The 19960-nt window shown below is 42.0% G+C and overlaps 2 protein-coding genes across 4 annotated transcripts in view; one reads left to right on the forward strand and one right to left on the reverse strand.

The window, feature by feature from the left end:
- Positions 1–642: 642 nt before the first annotated feature.
- On the forward strand, positions 643–16770 carry LOC111961839 (E3 ubiquitin-protein ligase ARK2C). Of its 3 annotated transcripts, XM_023984413.2 has the most exons (8): positions 643–814; positions 10893–11190; positions 11357–11482; positions 11665–11797; positions 12020–12124; positions 12973–13068; positions 13892–13995; positions 14118–16770. In XM_023984413.2, the coding sequence occupies exons 1-8, from the start codon at positions 754–756 to the stop codon at positions 14233–14235; spliced, it is 1041 nt and encodes a 346-aa protein (XP_023840181.1). In that variant the 5' UTR covers positions 643–753; the 3' UTR covers positions 14236–16770. The 3 variants fall into 3 exon arrangements, with proteins under 3 accessions (XP_023840181.1, XP_023840179.1, XP_023840180.1); XM_023984411.3 differs by lacking the exon at positions 643–814 and having other exon boundaries at positions 3472–11190; XM_023984412.3 differs by lacking the exon at positions 643–814 and having other exon boundaries at positions 3472–11190; positions 12976–13068.
- Positions 16771–17489: 719 nt separating this feature from the next.
- LOC111960901 (lipoxygenase homology domain-containing protein 1-like) overlaps positions 17490–19960 on the reverse strand; it is a 55244-nt gene continuing 52773 nt past the window's right edge. The window contains exons 38-39 of the mRNA XM_070439532.1: positions 19518–19673; positions 17490–19367 (exon numbers count right to left, since the gene is read on the reverse strand). Coding sequence (XP_070295633.1) covers positions 18887–19367; positions 19518–19673 — 637 coding nt within the window. The 3' untranslated portion in view covers positions 17490–18886. The remainder of the gene's footprint in view (positions 19368–19517; positions 19674–19960) is intronic.

Below are 19960 nucleotides of genomic sequence, written 5' to 3' on the forward strand. Positions count from 1 at the left end.
AGAGAGTGACATATGGGGCTGAGTTTAATGACCCCTCCACCTCCCCTCTCCATCTGTTCCCATGTCAGACCTGAGGGGTATACTACAAAGCAGGATCATGGAGTTAGCCAGCTAACTTGCCTAAATATTTTGATATAGGATGGAAATGGGCATGGTCTGATTGATTAAAAAACAAAAATACATATCTAAATGTAGCTTTTTTTTATGTGCCATAAAATCAATTGTTATTTCTGGTTGCTTAATCCAAGTTACCTCGCTAACTCATTGATCCTGCATTGTAGTATACACCTCTGCTCAGCTCCTGTCTTAATTCTGGTGGTGCAGACTTGAGTCTAGCCAGGATGCCATGGCATGACAATTTATCCTTCTATCATAGCCTTGCTTACAATATACCTACAACAAACAAGTCCTGGGGTATAGGAACATGGCAAAAACTGTACATTTTTCACAGTAAGGTGTATTGGTATGAAATAAATGCAATGATATTCAACACTGGATCTGAGCTTGATAGACTAGAGCGGGCGTCGATAAGACGTTCCGTTTATTTGCGAAAGACTGGTCTCTAATCTGATTGGCTGTCCCGGGTGCCACATGAAGAGGCTTCCGAACAGAGGTGTTCATTGATTGGTTCATTCTGTCTTTGTCTGAGATGCAGCTGAGAAGGCTGTCCCGTTTGAATGTGCAGGGATTGGAAGGGACCATTTCCATGGACCATCTGTCTCACAGGCTAGTGATACAACAAAGGGAGCCAGGATGGTGTTAGTACATGTTGGATATTTGGTTCTTCCCGTATTTGGCTCTGTAAGAAATAGAGGTAAAGTTATTTCTTTATTCTATCCATTTTTGTCTCTTCTCGTTCCTATATATGTAAATATTAAAGCTAACTAGCTGTCATCTGCAATGGCCAAGCTAATAATGCTAGCTGGCCAAAAAGCTAGCTGCTGAGCTAACCAGACAGCCAGTCAGCTGCGCTCGAGCGAATAAAATCCGGGTTTGCAGTGAAGGTTGTAATCGAACCATGCCAAACGACATATGCAAAATAGTTAGCTATGTACCTAATACAGCTATAACGAATTAGTAACGTTAATGTTTTGCCATCCGTTCTAGCTTACACTTATTATTGTCAAACGTTATCCTCTCAAGCCAACTAAACAAAATGGTAACTAGCTAAACAAGACAGCTAGCTAGTTTATCTGGACAGGCTAATATTTTGGTTATAGACGCGCGAGTAGTCAGTAGAATACCGTCATTTTGGATGTAACGTTAGCTAACTAGCTAGTGGCGTCGTTTCTCCCAATTTGTCCCACTCTAACGGTTAATTATATTTTGCACCCTCTACTAATACCGTAACAACTGTGTGTTTTTAATCTGACCAGACAGCTGGTTAGCGAACATGACATCATTGACATCAATTGTTTATCCATTTTGGTGTAGGCGAGCCTCGAGTCTTGACAACATGGTGTGTGGGGTTAGCTAGTTGTTGCCTTCAGCGAATCTGTTGTGTAGCTAGATGTGTTATTGGCTGAGGCTGTACTTTTTTATATCGGCTTTCTAAATCCATAATTTATATACATTTTTAATTATGCGATTAACGCCCTAAAATTACTAATTGAACGTGGCAATAGGAGCTGGTCAGGTGGGTTAAAATGTGATGCAGCCTACGACGCGTTTTCTTTTCTATCCCGTAGGTTTGGAAAATTGTTTTTTTCTTGTCTCAAACCCGAAACCAAACCCCATCTCTATTTTGAGACTATCTAGCAATATGTTCAAGGAAAAACATGAGCACAACTAACCGCCTTTTGTTTTGCTCGTTTGCAAACACCATACTACCCAAATTGACCAAAATAACATCCTCAATATGCAGCAAAAGGCTATCTGTGCTGATTATATAATGATACTAATATGAACGTGCATTTTAAAATACATGCAGTAGCACCAATGATTTCATTGTGCTTTTATTTGTGTTCTTTTTTCCTGTTCCATAGTATCGAGGCTGGCGCTACATTCCGCATTTCTCAGACCTTTGTCCCCCTTCATTGTGTAGCTAACGATCATCTGCTGCTGTCTGCCGTAGCCTCTGCCTGTTCTCTGCATCTAGCTGTATTGTGAACCCCTTCTTCTTCATTTCCTCTTTTCATCTGAAGACGACATTGGCATTAAAACCCGAGTTCTCCCACTCATACGTATCCTTCTGTGTAACAGACTAAAGAATAACACCTTCTCTAGAAAACAGTTTGTCTTTATTTAAACTGTCATGTTGCTCTTTAGTACATAATCCATTGTAGCATTAGGCCTATTACTACAAAATGTCGTTGTGATTTTCCCATTCAGTGTGGATAGACTACATTCTGCTGTAAATTTCTGTAAAGTGGATACATTTTGACCCCTTGGCCCCCGATTCGATTATAGCCAGGCTTGATAGAACTTGTGGATAGCTGTCTCCAGTCATCCCCCTTCAATCAAAGGTGCATTGTACCACTTCCATATCTGATAGCCTGTTTGAAACATAAATCACATTCATTCCCCCTCCCAAATGCTATCATCCTAATCACATTTAAACCAATTGGACAGTAACTGGCTGCAATATATCTGCATTCTAATTTGCGTGTCTTTATTTCTCAAACGATCTGAAATTGCCACCTTTGATGGTCCACTGCACCTGTTCTAGTGGCTAAACGGCCAGTCGTAATCCTAACCATGTGTACGAGCCATTTTCTTCTCATTTAATTAACCCATTTAGTTTGTCACTGCGAATCTACGAGACTTAACTCGACTCGCCGTTTAAAATTCCCTTTGATCCACTATCATGCCAAACTCCCCAGTATCTTACACACCTCCACATAATGCTATCCATTTTACAGGGATGTGTATATCCCGCACTGCTGTAAAACTCCTTTTAGAATCAAAGTGTCTTTATTCTTTGGTTGTGCTTTCTCTCTACCTTATGTTCTTGTATTAGAACCTAATGCATGATCATTTTTTAAATTCTGTTTATGTTTTCACATTGAACAGCAGATTCCAATGTAATCTTTGTGTAGAGATGTCCCTGCTGTACTGAAATGTGCTGTAGCATACACATCTACTCATTGGATGCTGCTTCTGTTCTGTTAATCTTACAGAGCATGGTCAGGCCTTGCCTTTGGTCATTATTTGCATGTAGTTGCATTATTACTATTATCACACATACTAATATTTTCCAATAAAGACTTCTAGTATTTTTCCTAACCTTCAGTGTGCTTTTTGCTGATTTCCATGTGTTTTTCCACTCCACCGTGCTGTCACTGAGGCAGTCCCCCCTCTATCTCTGTGCTCTCATCTCTCTCTTTGCGAAGGCACTTTAAGGTGCTGCTCTCTCCCGAGTCCCAATCATAGGATTAGGGACAGCCAAATCTCTTGTCCTGCTGTGAAAATTCATTTTGACTGAGACATGGGAGGCAGTGATTAATGTAGGAACCATACAGTCAACCCCCCCCCCAATCAATACACATTCCATCTGTATTTAACGGTCTCTTGTCAACATTGCTTGTATACTATAGTAGTAGTGACCAAAACTTGCTCCTCTTTTCATCCTTTCCGCCTGTCTCGGTTTTAGTAGAGTTAACATTGTCGCTATCGGGTTACGAAAGTATTATTCCGTATTATGCACAGTGTCACACGCAACTGATGAATTTGGCTTTACGTTTTTTGTGAAATATTAGTCTTGAATTGGCGTCTTTCAGTTACTGACCAGGATTGGAGATTTGGAGTTTTGTTATGAGGCTGAATACGCACCTTGAAGTCCCTCTACATAACACACAAGATTAAACACTGATATAAATGCTATGTCGGTTCTGTTTACTATGTTGTTCTTGAAAAGTGTCTTGACAGAAGTGGCACCAGCCATTCAATAGCTATACAGAGTGGGTAAACACAGGGCATTTGAATGTTACATTTAATTGCTTTATAAAACAATAAACTTATAGGCTAGCTTTTATCTCAAAACTAGCAAGTAAAAGGTTTATATTGACAACAATACTTCGCCACTTCTTTACCTTGACATATATGCACTTAGATGCATATTCTCCTTTGGTTCATTATGGAATGGCACCTAGCTGTTTAGATGACCTAGATCAATCAGCAGAAAACCGAACTCAATTAGCAAAACAACTTTCTCTATGCCCGTATTTTGTTTTTGTTAAAGCACATTGAATGAAACTGTATTCCAAGTGGATTTGAACATATCAATACAATTTACAGTAAAATACATTGCATAAACCCTACTAAGGTAGATTACATCTGTGACAAGCATTACACCTTAGTGAGTGTCGTTGGTACCTCTTTGCTATGTCCAGCAGACTTCTTTGTGGGTGTATCACTTTAACACACTGATGTAATTAGCCTAAATAAGTGTGATTAGAATATGGCAAAACATTTGTACAGGGAGAAAGTTTATGTGGGCTAGGCTTATTTGTTTATTGATAATAGAAAAGTATGCTAGATTGTGTTCAATTTGGTCTTCACATGACCAATTCAATAAGACTCCATTTATAGTACAGAGCATGCATACTCAAGACTGCCTTCATTACATTTACATTTTAGTCATTTAGCTGATGATCTTCATAGCCTGATTCCTCGAACATTTGCTAAAAACCTGTATGCTACCCAGCCAGCATAGATGTTATCTGCATATGAGAGTTTTAGACCAGCCTCATGGTCTGGTTCTTCTCTAGGTTTCTTCCTAGGTTTTGGCCTTTCTAGGGAGTTTTTCCTAGCCACCGTGCTTCTACACCTGCATTGCTTGCTGTTTGGGGTTTTATGCTGGGTTTCTGTACAGCACTTTGAGATATCAGCTCATGTAAGAAGGGCTATATAAATACATTTGATGTGATTTGATCTTATCCAGAGCAACTTACAATTAGTGCATTCATCTTAAGATAGCTGTGATGTGTAGTCCCAACTAGCTATCTCATGTTCTTGTGAGGAGAGGCTTTCTATGACAGTTGCTTGTACTAAGAGGTCCGGCTAAGGTTCATAGCCTTCCTACCTTGAGCACGCAGGTAAAGGCTATTGTCAGCGCCTTATTCTTCAAAGACTTACAAGGTCATATTAGGCAGTCAATGGCATACGTTATTCAACACTGCTGTAATGTTCCATGCAAGCAGCTGCTTTATATTTCGTTTTACATTTGCATTCTAATCATGAGATGAAATAGTACACATACCACAATGATTAATACGAGTGCCTTATTTTACTATACTTTACTAAGCACGGTACACCTATCCATAATGTCTTATGAATCTTTTGGGTTATTTATATGCATAAGGTTTTTTCTTAGCTACCCCCTCAAACCAATTTCATACTGCCGGATAGGCCGACATACTAAATCCTTCAGGATTGGTTGATAGCTACTGCACTGCTTAGCCTACACATTACCTCGTCCCCTCCCCTATTCGTGCATTGTAAAGTAATGGGATGCTCATGCTACCGATGGAATGGGGTGTGTAGTGTAGATGGGGATTATGTTGGGGAGAGTAGTAGCAGTGATTATAAAACTGCAGAGACAGCCGGGTCAGACTGCTGCAGTCATGGGTGGGCAGGGCTACATGCCTGTCAGTCAAACGGGGGAGACATGCCGCACTGTGGGGAGGGGCTAGCTGTATGTGTGCACATGCTGCTCTGGAGGGGCTGAAGGCTCAGATATGCACCAGTCAGGAGATTTTACAGCCCGAGCTCAGCGCTGAGAGAGTTATGTGCAGAGAGAGACTATGCTGCAGATGCTGTGAGAGGTGCAATGTGTGCCAAATAAGGCTTATTTCATATGCTATTTTATAGTCCTTCTATGGTCCATTTATGATTATAATCATCATAGCACTGATAGTTTCCACCTTGTTCTTGTTATTTAAATGTTTTTATTTAACTAGGTAAGTCAGTTAAGAACAAATTCTTATTTACAGTGATGTTCTTCCGGGGAACAGTGGGTTAACTGCCTATATGAAGAAAGAAAAAAAAGAGATGATTATGTTTCTTCTTTGTTATTAGGGTCTGTTTAACCCATTTGTTATTAGGGTCTGTTTAACCCATTTGTTATTAGGGTCTGTTTAACCCATTTGTTATTGGGGTCCCTGTATCTTTGCACAACAGTGACGTAAAGCATTGCGACAGAACGGAGTGAAAATGTCTTGAAACGGCGTCCTGTGGTCCACCAAAACCAGAAGCCAACTTTTTTTTCTGCTCTACTTCCACAGCCAGCAAACACAATTTCTCCTCTTACGGATTTGAGGTTCACTGGGGTTCCTATGTCTCGAGGCAATATCTACTGTAGCAAAATAATAACCAAGCAGAATCTGTCTCCTCAGGTTTGTGACTTGAACAGTCACACTGCTTTGAATTACGTAGGCTATGATGTACAAGGGGAAAAAAGGAATGTTGACCTGAAGTACCCTCCGGATTGTAATTTAATAACCACTGTATCAAAGAAATGTATTTAAATAAGTGTAATTTCTTACAAAATATGTAATCATCAGCTAAAAATGAACCCATAGAGCGTTTAGAACCTCTGCTTATCGTAATCATTACGTAGACATGTAATGCAGGTAGCCTAGTGGTTTGAGTGGTGGGCCAGTAACCAAAAGGTTGCTGGATCGAATCCCTGAACTGACATGATACAAATCTGTCGTTCTGCCCCTGAACAAGGCAGTCAACCCACTGTAGCCGTCATTGTAAATAAGAATTTGTTATTAACCGACTTGCCTAGTTAAATAAAGGTTACATAATTTTTTGAAATATATATTTTTTAAACATTACAAAGGCAGTGCTACTGGAAATTCCCTTCCAAACAGTAAAGATGATGATTACACTCTTGTCTCTGCATCAAATTGGAACAACATTGCATAGCTGTTTTACAAGCCACTTTTTATCATTATGGATTTTAGTAGTAGCATTTTATCACAGTAATACAGTAAAAAAGAAAAGAAGAAAAAAAAGCTTTAACTAGGATGGCACTAAAGATGTCTATACATGGAGCCTGGCCATTCATAGTCACAGTCTGTGGGTTTGTGCTTTTCACATGAGGCCTGCCTGCATGTCTAAAAGAAGAGAGCCATCCCAACCCCCCCAGACCTTGGTGTCTGTCCCCCCGCGCAGACAGCTGGTAGACTATAACTGGAGACTATAACGGGAGTTAAAGGAGCAGCTGCAGTGCCTCCCCCTCCCCACACTTCCCTCCTCTGGGCGTAATGGATATTGATTGTTTGGCTGTGACCCAGCACCATGCTGATTCAGCAGGTTGGCCAGAGCTTCACTCACTACTCCTCCTTCCATAGACCGAGAGGCAGCCCAAACCCAGGGTTGGTACATGAGTAATATACAGTGCCTTTAGAAAGTTCATACACCTTGACTTATTCCACTTTTTGTTGTTACAGCCTGAATTCTAAATTGATTAAATATGCTTTTCTTTCCACCCATCTACACACAATACCCCATAATGACAAAGTGAAAACATGTTTTTGAAAAATGTTAGCAAATTTATTGAAAATTAAATACAGAAACATTTAATTTACAAAAGTATTCACACACCTGAGTCAATACTTTGTAGAAGCACCTTGGGTGGCGATTACAGCTTTGAGTCCTCTTGGGTATGTCTATCAGCTTTACACATCTGGATTTGGGGATTTTCTCCCATTTCTTCCTAGCAGAGTTTCTTAATCTCTGAAAAGTTAGATGGGGTGTGGCAGTGAACAGCAATCTTCAAGTCTTCCCACAGATTTTCAATAGGATTCAAGTCTGGGATTTTCCTGGGCCACTCAAGGACTTTCACGTTCTTGTTCTGAATCCATTACATCGTTGCTTTGACTGTATGCTTGAATTCATTGTCCTGTTGGAACGTAAATCTTCGCCCCAGTCTGTTTGCACTCTGATAACAGAGCTCAGCAGATTTGGCCTCATTCATTGTTCCCTCGAACTTTACTAGTCTTCCAGTCCCTGCCACTGAAAAGCATCCCCATAGCATGATGCTGCCCTCACCATGCTTCACGGTAGGGATGGTGTAAGACGGGTGAAGAGCTGTGCCTGGTTTTCTCCAGACGTAGGGCTGGGCGATATGACCAAAATATCATATCACTGTATTGTAATTTTTTTAAATAATATTGACTATTTGAAATGTTTATTTATTTTTTGCTCTGAGTGGTGCGTGACCCTAGGTTGGCAACACATACATTGTAAGTGATTTCAATAGGTTTTTCTCCGTTATACTGTTCAATTAAACTTAAACCTAAAATAATTTTCAGCATTTTCATACATTTCTGCATTCCCTGCAATCATTTGAGATCATTTCCACAATGCCACGTAGGGCTGCACGATGTTGCAATTGTGATTTGACTTGCGATTCAGAGCACAACACTTGGGTGAACTTGTAGAATTATATAAATATAATGAATATTCTATAGTTAGAATATAATAGTGGGCATTTTGAATACAGTGTTTGACATGCCAACTAATTAAAATGCAAGGGAGGAGTTATTGTCACAGGGTAGGAACCAAAGTGTTTGTTTTCTAGGGGACCCTATAATCTTTGGCTACATTTTGTTTTCTTTTAGCTACTTCATGTTGCTAACATTAATGCTTTGCACATTCCTCTTTGATTTAGTAGATACTGTTGCACAAACAACATGCTTATTTAGGTCTACACCATCACTGGTATTATCAGGCTGTATAGCTTATTACGTTTGCGCTGACACAGCTGGCTAGCTAGCTAATAAATGTACTAACTAGCGATTAGCATTAGCGGCTAAAAAGATTTAGGTCCAACTTGCTAGGAAAAGACAAACAAGCTGTTTGCAGATGTAAGAAACACAAACTAATAGTGTAAATATAGAACGCTAGTGGATTTAAATTAAGAAGCTAAGTGAAGCGGCATTGTTGTCGCATGTGCTGCATTAACCATGCAGACTGAACGCAAGTGCGCTCCTCAAGTGACGGGACGGGGCTTGGTCTGTGTGGAAGCGGCATGGAAAAAGAGTGCTGAGAGAGAACTCAAGTAGTGAAGTAATCTATAGAAATGGACTTACACACGGCATATCACATACAACTTTTTGAATGTATATATATTTTTTAAAGTAAACACCCAAACCGGTCCATACATCAGTACCGATATATTGTAAAATACGGTATACCGCCCAGCCCTAAGACATAGTGCTTTGCATTCAGGCCAAAGAGTTAGGTTTTTGTCTCAACAGACCACAGAATCTTTTGCCTTGTGATCTGTCTTTCATGTGCCTTTTTGCAAACTTCAGGCGTGCTGTCATGTGCCTTTCTCAGGAGTGTCTTCCGTCTGGCCACATTACCAACTACAGCGCAAATGAAGGAAAGGAGACAAGGAGAGGAAACCACTTTAAATTATTGAACCGCACCCCACAGCCCTTAACGGCTGGTGGTTTTAGCAGTTGATCCTATAATGCCAGGCTCCATAATGAGAGGCCTGTAGGCCTAGTGCACGTAGGTCTAATGGTAGTGCAACAGTTACATCGCTCAGCAGGAAGCCTAGCGGTTAGAGAGTTGGGCCAGTAAACGAAACGTCAATGTTTTGAGTACCTGAGCCGACAAGGTGAAAAATCTGTCTGTGCCCTTGAGCAAGGCACTTAACCCTAATTTGCTCCAGGGGCGCTGTACTACTATAGATGACCCTGCAAAACAAAGCCTTTCACTGCACCTATCCAGTTTGTGACAATAAAATATATTATTTTAACATAGAGGCAGGTAGATCATATATGATGTTCAACAGTGGCTCTGAATAAGTAGCATGCTAAAGAATATTTTAAAATATGTGCCACCACAATTCACAGGAATTCTGCACGAGAATCTTACGTTCATTATGTGCCGCCACCATTCACGGGAACTCAGCACGAAAATCTTACGTTTGTTATCTTATGCTCAGGTCCAATTTAAAACCAGGGTACTTATTCATAATTCATTATAGAAACCCACTTAAACCAAAGTCCACATCAAACCTTGAAATCTAACCTAGTGGATATTATCAGAAGCAGAGATTCAATCCACAAAACAAATCGTCAGTCATCGTGCCCAGTGTACCCCTTCGCTCCCAGCTGACCCTGTAGAACGACAGGAAATGAGCAGGACAGTTGGGCTCTCTCTGGAGCTTAGAGGTCGCTCTATGGTCTTTGTGCTCTTTCATCTCTTTTGTGTTCCGTCTTCCTGGGTGAGGTCGCTTTCTGTTTTCTCGCTGTGTGTGAGTGATATGTATGACGGTGTGTGAGTGATCTGTATTTATTTTTATTTTATTTAGCCAGGTAGGCCAGAACAAGTTCTCATTTACAACTGCGACCTGGCCAAGATAAAGCAAAGCAGTGCGACAAAATCAAACAGAGTTATACATGATTACGGTGTGTGAGTGATCTGTATGACGGTGTGTGGGTGATCTGTATGATGGTGGGTGATTGATCTGCATGACTGTTGTGAGTGATCTCTGTTGTGTGTCTGTTTCTGACTGCGTTTCCGATTTGATGTCTCTCTGTTCTGACTGTTTGTCTGTGTGTGTGGTTTCTGTCTGAATATGATCTGTCTGCCTGTCTCTGTCTGACTGTAATTGCTCTCTGTTATTCGATTTTGTTATGTTACCTTATGTGATTGTGCTGCCTGTTAGAGCTGTCTGTGTAATTGGTCTGTGTGATGTTTGATTGAGTGTGACAGATGACTCCCTCTACTATCTGACTGATTTTGTGTGATCACTCTACTCTCTCTGGTGTCTTGTCTGATTGGGTGAGTGTGTTCTCTTGGTTGATCTCTTTGTGTGGATATGATTGGTGTCTCCATATCGTTTGATGGCAGTGTCTTCTCTGTCTTGATTGGTTGGGACCAACTTCCTCTGAATCCTGATTGGGTGTACTTGTCTCCTGCAGGGGCACAATTCACCAGGCATCAGCACAGCCATGCTACCTCGTGCCGACACTTCCACCTAGGGGCCCCTCAGGCGCCCATCTCCGCTGAGTTCCCCTTGGGTCACACCAGCCAACCCCCCCAGACTGGCCTGGCACCTCACCAGCCCCCGGCCCCTCACCACCCACCGCCCCTGCCGGCCCCCCCTCAGTTCCAGGACGTTACTGGGCCTCCGTTCCTACCTCAGGCCTTACACCAGCAATACCTCATCCAGCAGCAGCTTCTAGAGGCGCAGCACCGCAGGATCCTCCCACACTCCAGGTACCACCACACACACTTGCATGTTCCGTTGGACTCACATTTACAGGCATGTTTTGTCTGTTTCTTTCACTCACCCCCTTTGAGTCACTGAGTTGGCCAGACACTAGAACACTACACCCCCTCCAATTTCCATATGCTAATGTATGGAAATGCCTCCTCTGTGCAGACGAACTCTGGAGCGCGCTCCTCTGAACCCTCACAGACTCCGCTCGGGGTACGACTACTCCCCTCCCATCCATATCTCCCAGCCAATCAGCCAGCAGCCGCGCTACCTGGCCGAGGGCACAGACTGGTGAGTCACGGTTTGAAATTAAACGGGGAGTCTTGGAGACGATAAGTCATTGTTTCATCCCTCCATCTGTCTGGCATTAGTGGTGTTGGTTTATGTCTCTCCCCCTGCCTGTAGGGGTGATAATTTTACTGTGTTGATGTTAATATAGGTCTTTGTCCTCTCCTCTCTCTGTCTGTTCGTAGGGACCTTAGTGTGGACGCTGGCCTCTCTCACCATCAGTACCAGCTCCAGCAGCTTCCACAGCACTATCAGCATTACCTGGCGGCATCCCCCAGAATGCACCACTTTCCCAGGAACACCTCGTCTGCACAAGTGGTACTTTCATGACTGTTGGCTGTTGTGGTTGGTCTCTGCTTTGTTTTTTTTTTGTTCTGCTTGTCTATGTTGACTGTTTAGTGGCTGTGTTGTTCAGACTCTCTGTGTGATGTCTGCCTTTGTCCGTTCATCCATCAGTGATTCGTTGCTTGGTCCTGTGTTGTCCAACAGAGTTCTGTTAACTGTTGATGACCGAAGTGGCGTCTTTTTTGTGTTTGACAGGTTGTGCATGAGATCAGAAACTACCCGTACCCCCAGCTTCACCTGTTGGCTCTGCAGGGCCTCAACCCCTCACGTCACGCTTCCGCTGTACGAGAGAGCTATGAGGTAAATGTCCATCTCTATATCAATTTTACCAATATCTACAGTATAGTGAACAAAAATATAAACGCAACAAGCAACAATTTCAAAGATTTTACTGAATTAGTTCATATAAGGAAATCAATCAATTTAAATAATAATAATCCATTAGGCCCTAATCTATGGATTTCACATGACTGGGCATAGGCTCACCCACTTGGGAGCCAAGCCCACTGCCCAGTCATGTGAGGCCAGTTGGGCCTACTGCCATATTCACTAAAACGGCATTGGAGGCAGCTTATGGTAGAGAAATTAACATTCAATTATCTGCCATCAGCTCTGGTGGACATTCCTGCAGTCAGCATGCCAATTGCGTGCTCCCTCTAAACATGAGACATCTGTGGCATTGTTGTGTGACAAAACTGCACATTTTAGAGTGGACTTTTATTGTCCCCAGCACAAGGTGCACCTGTGTAATGTCCATGCTGTTGTATCAGATTTTTGATATGCCACACCTGTCAGGTGGATGGATTATCTTAGCAAAGGAGAAATGCTCACTAACAGGTTTGTAAACAAATTTATGCACAAAATTGGAGAGAACTACACTTTTTGTACATATGGAACATTTCTGGAATCTTTTATTTCAGCTCATGAAACATGGGACCAACACTTTTTACATGTTGTGTTTATATTTTTGTTCAGTATATGTTAATGCTATTGCTTGTGTTACACATGGATACTATACATGTTTTTATGGTTAAGCTTTAATGGCATGGTTTAATTCTGTTACCCTAGTCATACCAGTGCTGACCGCTTGCTATTTGCAGAGGTATAGTAACGTTATCTGTCTAAAGCCTTGCTCTCCTGTGCCCTAGGAGCTGTTGCAGCTTGAAGACAGGTTGGGAAGTGTCAGTAGGGGAGCGGTTCAGACCACCATAGAGAGATTCACCTTCCCACACAAATACAAGAAGGTGAGGAGGCAGCTCACCTATACACACACAAGTGGAGCTACAGGCAACTGCCAAAATAACGGAAACACTTGAGTAAATGAGCGATACAAAGTATTTTGAAAGCAGGTACTTTCACACAGGTGTGGTTCCCGAGTTAATTAAGCAATTAACATTCCATCATGCTTAGCGTAATGTATAAAAATGCTGGGCAGGTCATTATTTTGGGTACCATGGCTATGCCCCCATAGTATGACAATGCCCTCATCTACAGGGTACGAGTGGTCACCAAATGGTTGGATGAGCATGAAAACGAAGTAAACCATATGCCATGGCCATCTGTCACCCGATCTCAACCCAAATGAACACTAATGGGAGATTCTGGAGCGGCACCTGAGACAGTGTTTTCCACCACCATCAACAAAACATGATGGAATTTCTCATCGACTAATGGTGTCGCATCCCCCCAATAGAGTTCCAGACACTTATAGAATCTATACCAAGGTGCATTGAAGCTGTAGTGGCTCGTGTGACCCAACGCTCTATTAAGACACTTTATGTTAGCGTTTCCTTTATTTTTACAGCTACCTGTATATTGTAAATGTAACCAGTGGGAATTGAATATCTTAACCATTAGACCGAGAGGACATCTTCAAGGTCTGAGGACTTACAAGTCTCACAGTGCTACTGCTGCATGAGTGCATGATTCCAAATCACCTCCGGTACTGTATACAAACTCAAAGTTTTAAAAAGCAATGTCGCTTACTTCTGAAGCCTTAGTGGTCTCTTTAAAAACTCTTGACCCTGTCTGATTCTAATCTGGATATGTCATTTGATTGGTCCACAGAGGAAGCCTCTGGATATGAAGATTGGCGAGGAGGGCGAGGAGACTGATGTGGATGAGAAATGTACCATCTGCCTGTCGATGCTGGAGGAGGCAGAGGACGTCAGGTAATGACAAAGAACCCACTGAACAAGTGTGATGTGCATACTGTATATTTTCTCTTTCAGTGTGTGAGTTGACGACCAGACGATTGACCTTCTTCCTTTTCTCTCCCGTCTCACCTGTCCAGGCGGTTACCCTGCATGCACCTCTTCCACCAGGGCTGTGTGGACCAGTGGCTGGCGACCAGCAGGAAGTGTCCAATCTGCCGCGTGGACATCGAGACGCAGCTCCACCCAGACAGCTGATGTCCCAGGGGTGGAGCCTGACGGTCTGGCTGCTGTCAATCACCCTGGCGTGGATCCTGCTCCCTTCCACCCGGCCCTGCCTCTCCCAACATGGGTGCTTTGCCAAATGTCTCCAGTCGTCACGTGACATCATCACCCTCTCTGACTCACGCTTTACTGAGCCAATCCAGGATTACTTACTGCACGAGAGACCGGAGACTGACTCTCTCTCTCAATAAAAGCACATCCCCAGCAAAAAGACATGCAAACACTCACGCATACATTACATACTATATACACATGCGCACACAGGGTTTACTAGTTGCTTGCTGGTGGTTGGGTGTCGTTGCTGTTGTGTTGTAGTTAGGGGAGGCAGGTGTGTTTCCTGTGTCTTTGTAGCATGTTCTTAAAGCCATGACATTAATGTACAGAGTGAAAAGCACACAACCCCACTTGCCAGCCAGCCTGCCACATACACACACACTGCTTATTCTGCCACAACAGGAAGCTAATCAACCACTTAAAAGCCCTGTCGCCATGTTTGCCTACAGATCATTTGTGGTAGTACAGTAGCAGCATCAGACACAGTGGTATTTTGACCCCTCACTTTGTTATAAGAGGGGGACTGAGTGTTCAGAACTCACCCAGCTTCTACTTTTTGCAATACAGTAGTTGTATTTTGTCCGAACACTGATGGCAGCATCAGTCCCAAGCAAATGTACAACTATTTCACTGCTGTCATGTCGGCCTGCCCCAATGCATGGGGTGGCGTGTGTTTTTGAGTAAATACAGAGGTTAGTGAGTGTTTTTAACCAAATGTGTTATGGTATTGCTTGACCTGCCGCAATGTGTGTGTTCTGCCCCAGTGTGTGGGTTTCAGTGTATGTTTAACCAATGCTTGCGCGTGCGTGACAAACTTAAAGTGCAGGTTCAAGTGTGTGTTAAAGGGTAATATAGAAGTTAGCTTAACAGTGATTTGATTGGAGTGCTTGTAGAATACAAAGCCAAATAAGGAATAAAAAATAAATTAAAAAAATGTAGTAGGACCTATCCCCCATCATGCACTGCAGTGACTGAGTGAGATGTGGGGCCTTCAGGTTAAGCAGAAGTGTTAGCTGCCCTGGAAACAGCGACTCTGTGCCATCCCCTCCTGTCGCAGGTGTTAAGGCTGAGCAGTGTAGTGAAATGCATGTTTCAATGTTGGCTTGGGCTGTCGTGTTAGCGTTCAAATAAAAAATGGAGGGCAGAGGAGGGTGTTGTCTGTGCATGACTTAGTTAATCTGAGCTGTGATTATCAACTCAACACAAACAAACAAATGAAGAAAAAGGGAGCACGATGTCAGTGGTTGTCCCTGACCTGTAGCGTGTGTTCATACTGTCCCTTTTTGGTGGCAAACAAAATGGAATCCTATTGTTTACCTTATTGCCTAAAGAACAAGCACATGTGATAGATATAGCAACAACCTCTTTTTGTTATTGCATTTGCGTTGGTTTCTGTATATTTAGGTATAAACGCGCACTGTTTTGGACCGAGTGAGGAGCTTGTGTGTTGAACTTGTTTTTATGTGTCAGATCTCCCCTCGTGGTTGCTATGCTGGTTGCTATGCTGTATTGCTAGAACAACAATGTAGAATGTTGTGTGATGGGGGCAGTATCCTCCCCACAGTGCATATGGACAGGTCTGGGCTGGGGTCACAATGAGTACCAAAATAACGGTCATAGAACACTTTTTGTTGTCAAAACAACTCTTTAAATGTTGATATTGTGTGTTCTTTCCTTTTGTTTTGTTGCTATGTTATGTCTGAGTCAATGTGCATGAACACTACATAGGTTTTTAAGGATTGGCACAGGTCCTGTACTATGCATTGAGGACTCGATGTGAAGTATTAGGACAGACCCTAAATGCCCTATAGACTGAAGGATGAGTTGTGACGGATTGGGACTGACCCTAACTGTCCTGTGCACTGCCAGTGTTGATACTGACTCCTCCTTTAGTCTAGTTTTTTATGGGAAGTTTTGATAGTTTACACAGGGTGTTGTCAGTTGAGATGCCTTAAGTATTTAACAATCATTATTTATTACTAATTGTAGATAACGTGGGTAAGTATTTAATTTTATATCGTTTTTTTTGCAATTTAATCATTTATTTATTTAGATATAACACAAAATGGTTTTAAAAAATTGAACGATTACCTCTTTTTTGCATTTTTGCATTGTTTTAATTCAATGGGAATGCTTCGCATGCAGTTGTATTTTTCCTGAAGAAACTAAACTAAAAAGACCTGCTGTTTGATCTCTCTCCCCGAGCCGGCTGTGTTATGTTTACTGTCCCGGGCTGAGCTGTCGAGCCTGCTCTTCTCATGTGGTGCTGTGGATAGTGGTGCTGTGGATATCTTGGTTACATTCCATTCAATGCAATTTTCTCTGATACCTATGCTGTGATGTAGTGGACAAACTGCAATGGAGTGAAATGTTTAAGTTTGTAATTTGTCTTGTTTTGCACTCATAGTTTTAACATGGGAACCCTCTCACTGGCATAAAGCAGTTACGATCGTAGATGTATTGTTATTATTATTGTATACTTTGTCATTTCCAGTTCTCTGCCTCTCATCCCTCTCTCCATTCTTTCTTTTAAAAAAAGCATGTTCCTTTTCTGTGTTGGGATATTTCTCCTTCCCTCTTTTCCAAATATCTTATAGTTTTGAGCCCAACAAGTGCCTCGCTTCTAGTGTTGAGATTTTTCCTTATGATTGTAGCTATTTTTGTTACCGAGCCACACAAACTCCTACGCTCAGTTACTCGAAAGCCATCATGCCTGAACTAGGTACATATTTATCTGGCGGTCTTACTCCTGCATTACAGGACCACCATGATGAACTGTAGGCGATGTTCAAATGCTGTATAATATTGTCTTTCCTTTATTATTTCCTCCTTTCTCACTTCTCTTTGTCACCACTGACCAACCTGCAAGGTGAAGGAAATATGACGTTAGCCCCCATAAGTGGAGTGTGGGAACTTCAAGGTGGCGTGGTATTGCTTTCACTAACCAAATAGATCTGTGGATATCTATGAGAATAAAGAAAGCAGCATTTTAAGAGTACTCGGAAATAGACATTTCTCTCCATCTTTTTTAGTTAAACCTTGACCTAATCTAGTAATACCTTTGAAATATTTACTTTATCTATTATACAAATTAAGGAAATATTTGACCAATCTTTGTGAAAATGTTTCACTGTGTTCATCTGCGCTACACTAATTATTCTTAATATTCCCTCTTTTCCTGCCTTTCTGTTCCCTCGTTTCCTTTTCTTTATTTTCTCTTACCGTCCATCCTTCCCTCCACTCAGAACCCATCCAATGTTTCCTATCACAATCCTCTCTATGTAAAACAAGAACAGACAGAGGATCTCTTAAAGCACAACCTTACTAAAAATGCATGTTTTTCTCAGGTTTGAATATATTCTCAATGGTATATAAGTATATGGTGAAAATATTTGTAGATATACAAAGAATATTACAGAATTAATTTTGCTGCTGCTTGCATCTGAAAAACTGAAGGAAAGAGAAAATATCCCAAAAAGTGCCAGTGATAGGGCTGCCGCCATCTTTGTATAAGGTCTGCTGTTTAGCCGTGACTGCGCAATGTTTTTCAATATAGGAGATTTTATCGGAGAATATAACTATTTATCATTAATATTAAAGCAATAGCTCATTAATGATGAGTGTGTTGATGAACTGGATGAGCATATTGTGTAAATGTTAGATTCACATTTGGTGGAATTTTGTACTTTATTTATTACTACTACTAATAATGATTTTAAAAGTTGCATCGCTAAACCCAAACTGTTCTGTTTTTTTTATTTACATTTTATTTCAAGGCTGGTATATTATCCTTTTTGTATGTGCTCTTTTTGTAATAAATTGGATAAAATGGAAGGTGTATAAATCTGGTGTTTGTGAGTGAGTAGAAGTTACCTTGTGTCCCTACAATTAAGGCCAGTTATGACTCTGAAGTTAGAGGAGAAGGATGAAAAAAAAGAATCCCTACAAAAGGCTTTCATTGAGAATGAGACACATGATCTCCATCCTGATGAGGCTGACAATCCTCTTTTGATTTGTTTTCTGAGTCTGCCTTCACAAGGTAATCGAAATCTCACCGGGAGATGAACACATCAGTCAAACCACAATCTTAAAAAGCAGTTTTGAAAAACAAAAAGTGTTTTGGAATAAGCAGTACAAAATAGTATACTCTCTTATAAAACCTAATTTACAACCAAGCAGCTGAGCAACATGCCATTCCTGATAATAGGTACTTTTAAAATGGTGGCACAATCATGTTACCTGGCCTTATGACCCTATTCTGTTTAAGCCATAAACGCCAGGCCACTTGCCTTCGGTAGTAATGCAATAAAGCTAAACTATAAGATATTCTAGAAATGTAGTAAGAAAAATATAAACATTTTCCTTTCCTGAGATCATGACCATATAGAGGCAATAAAAAAATAAACCGTTGCCCACATCCAAACTCCATTCAAAGAGTTTGTATCTCTCCATTACGGAGTTGCTTGGGTAGAGTCCAACACACGGCGAGGCCTCTATCCTTTGCTGTGCAATTGAGTCCTGAGGCTTAACATACGTTTTCATATAGTAGAGAAGTCTCAATATGAGGTCTTTAGTACTTTGGGTAGAGGACCCTGAAGATCTGTCCGTCCGCCTTCTTGGTGTTCAGCCACTTTCCACACAGGAAGATGGTGGTGACACCGTTGGCCGTGTTGGTGACCTCCACGCGGTCCAGCAGCCAGCCGGGGCTAAGGCGGGTGTTGTCGTGCTCCACACACACCCTCAGCAGCTCACCCATGTCCAACATCTCTAGCAGGAAGCGGTCCGTCTGGCCACGCTCAAACAGGTTGCGGAACTTCTGACGTAGCGACCGGCGGCCCGAGTCTCCGTTGGAGCCGTAGATGGTGATGAAGACATTGGCATCGGTGCCTGCCCCCTTCTCGTCGCCCGTGATGAGGATGATCTCGTACTTGACAGGCACCAGGCTGCGTGCTTTGCTGGCGAAGCTCTCGATGGCCTTGGTGCACTCGATGGTCACAAACTCGTCCCTCTTCGAGGAGAGGGGGATCAGGGCGTTGCAGATGAATATGAACCTAGGATAGAGAAGGAGAATGATTGTCTCTTCCACAATACACAAAACTCCTGGGTTTCCACACAGTATATTGCGAGCTGCAAGGCTTTACACCCTACCGAATAAGCCCCAGGTGGTTTATATACCTGGGGTCATGCTAGGGGTCACTCACCTGTTGCCCAGCACTTTCTCTATGACAACGACCTCCTCCACGTGCCAGAACGCCTCACCTTTCACCTTCTTCCCATCCTTGGGGGTGTGGCCCAGGCAGATGCCAGCGATGTCACCAAGCTGTTTGGAGGAGAACTCAAACTTGTCCTTGTTTCCCCTGAATGAAAATAACCACATAACCTTAAACCATTAAAGAATATGACAAGGGAATAATATTACAACTGACTAGAATTTAATAAATCATTAACAAAAATGTTATTCTTGAAAAATAGATTGTCGGATTAGATTTCATGAGCTCTTCATTACATGCCTGGAAATGTCTAATGAGTTTATTACTAGTGATTGAATTCCTTGAGAGTAGAGTATACTGTTGAGTCTGTAAAAGCGTTCCTTGTGCCAAGGGAGATCATTCCAATGAGCCTGGCTGTCGTAATAAAAAAGGGA

This window comes from Salvelinus sp. IW2-2015, linkage group LG4q.1:29 (genome assembly GCF_002910315.2).
Source record: "Salvelinus sp. IW2-2015 linkage group LG4q.1:29, ASM291031v2, whole genome shotgun sequence".
NCBI classification, from domain to species: domain Eukaryota; kingdom Metazoa; phylum Chordata; class Actinopteri; order Salmoniformes; family Salmonidae; genus Salvelinus; species Salvelinus sp. IW2-2015.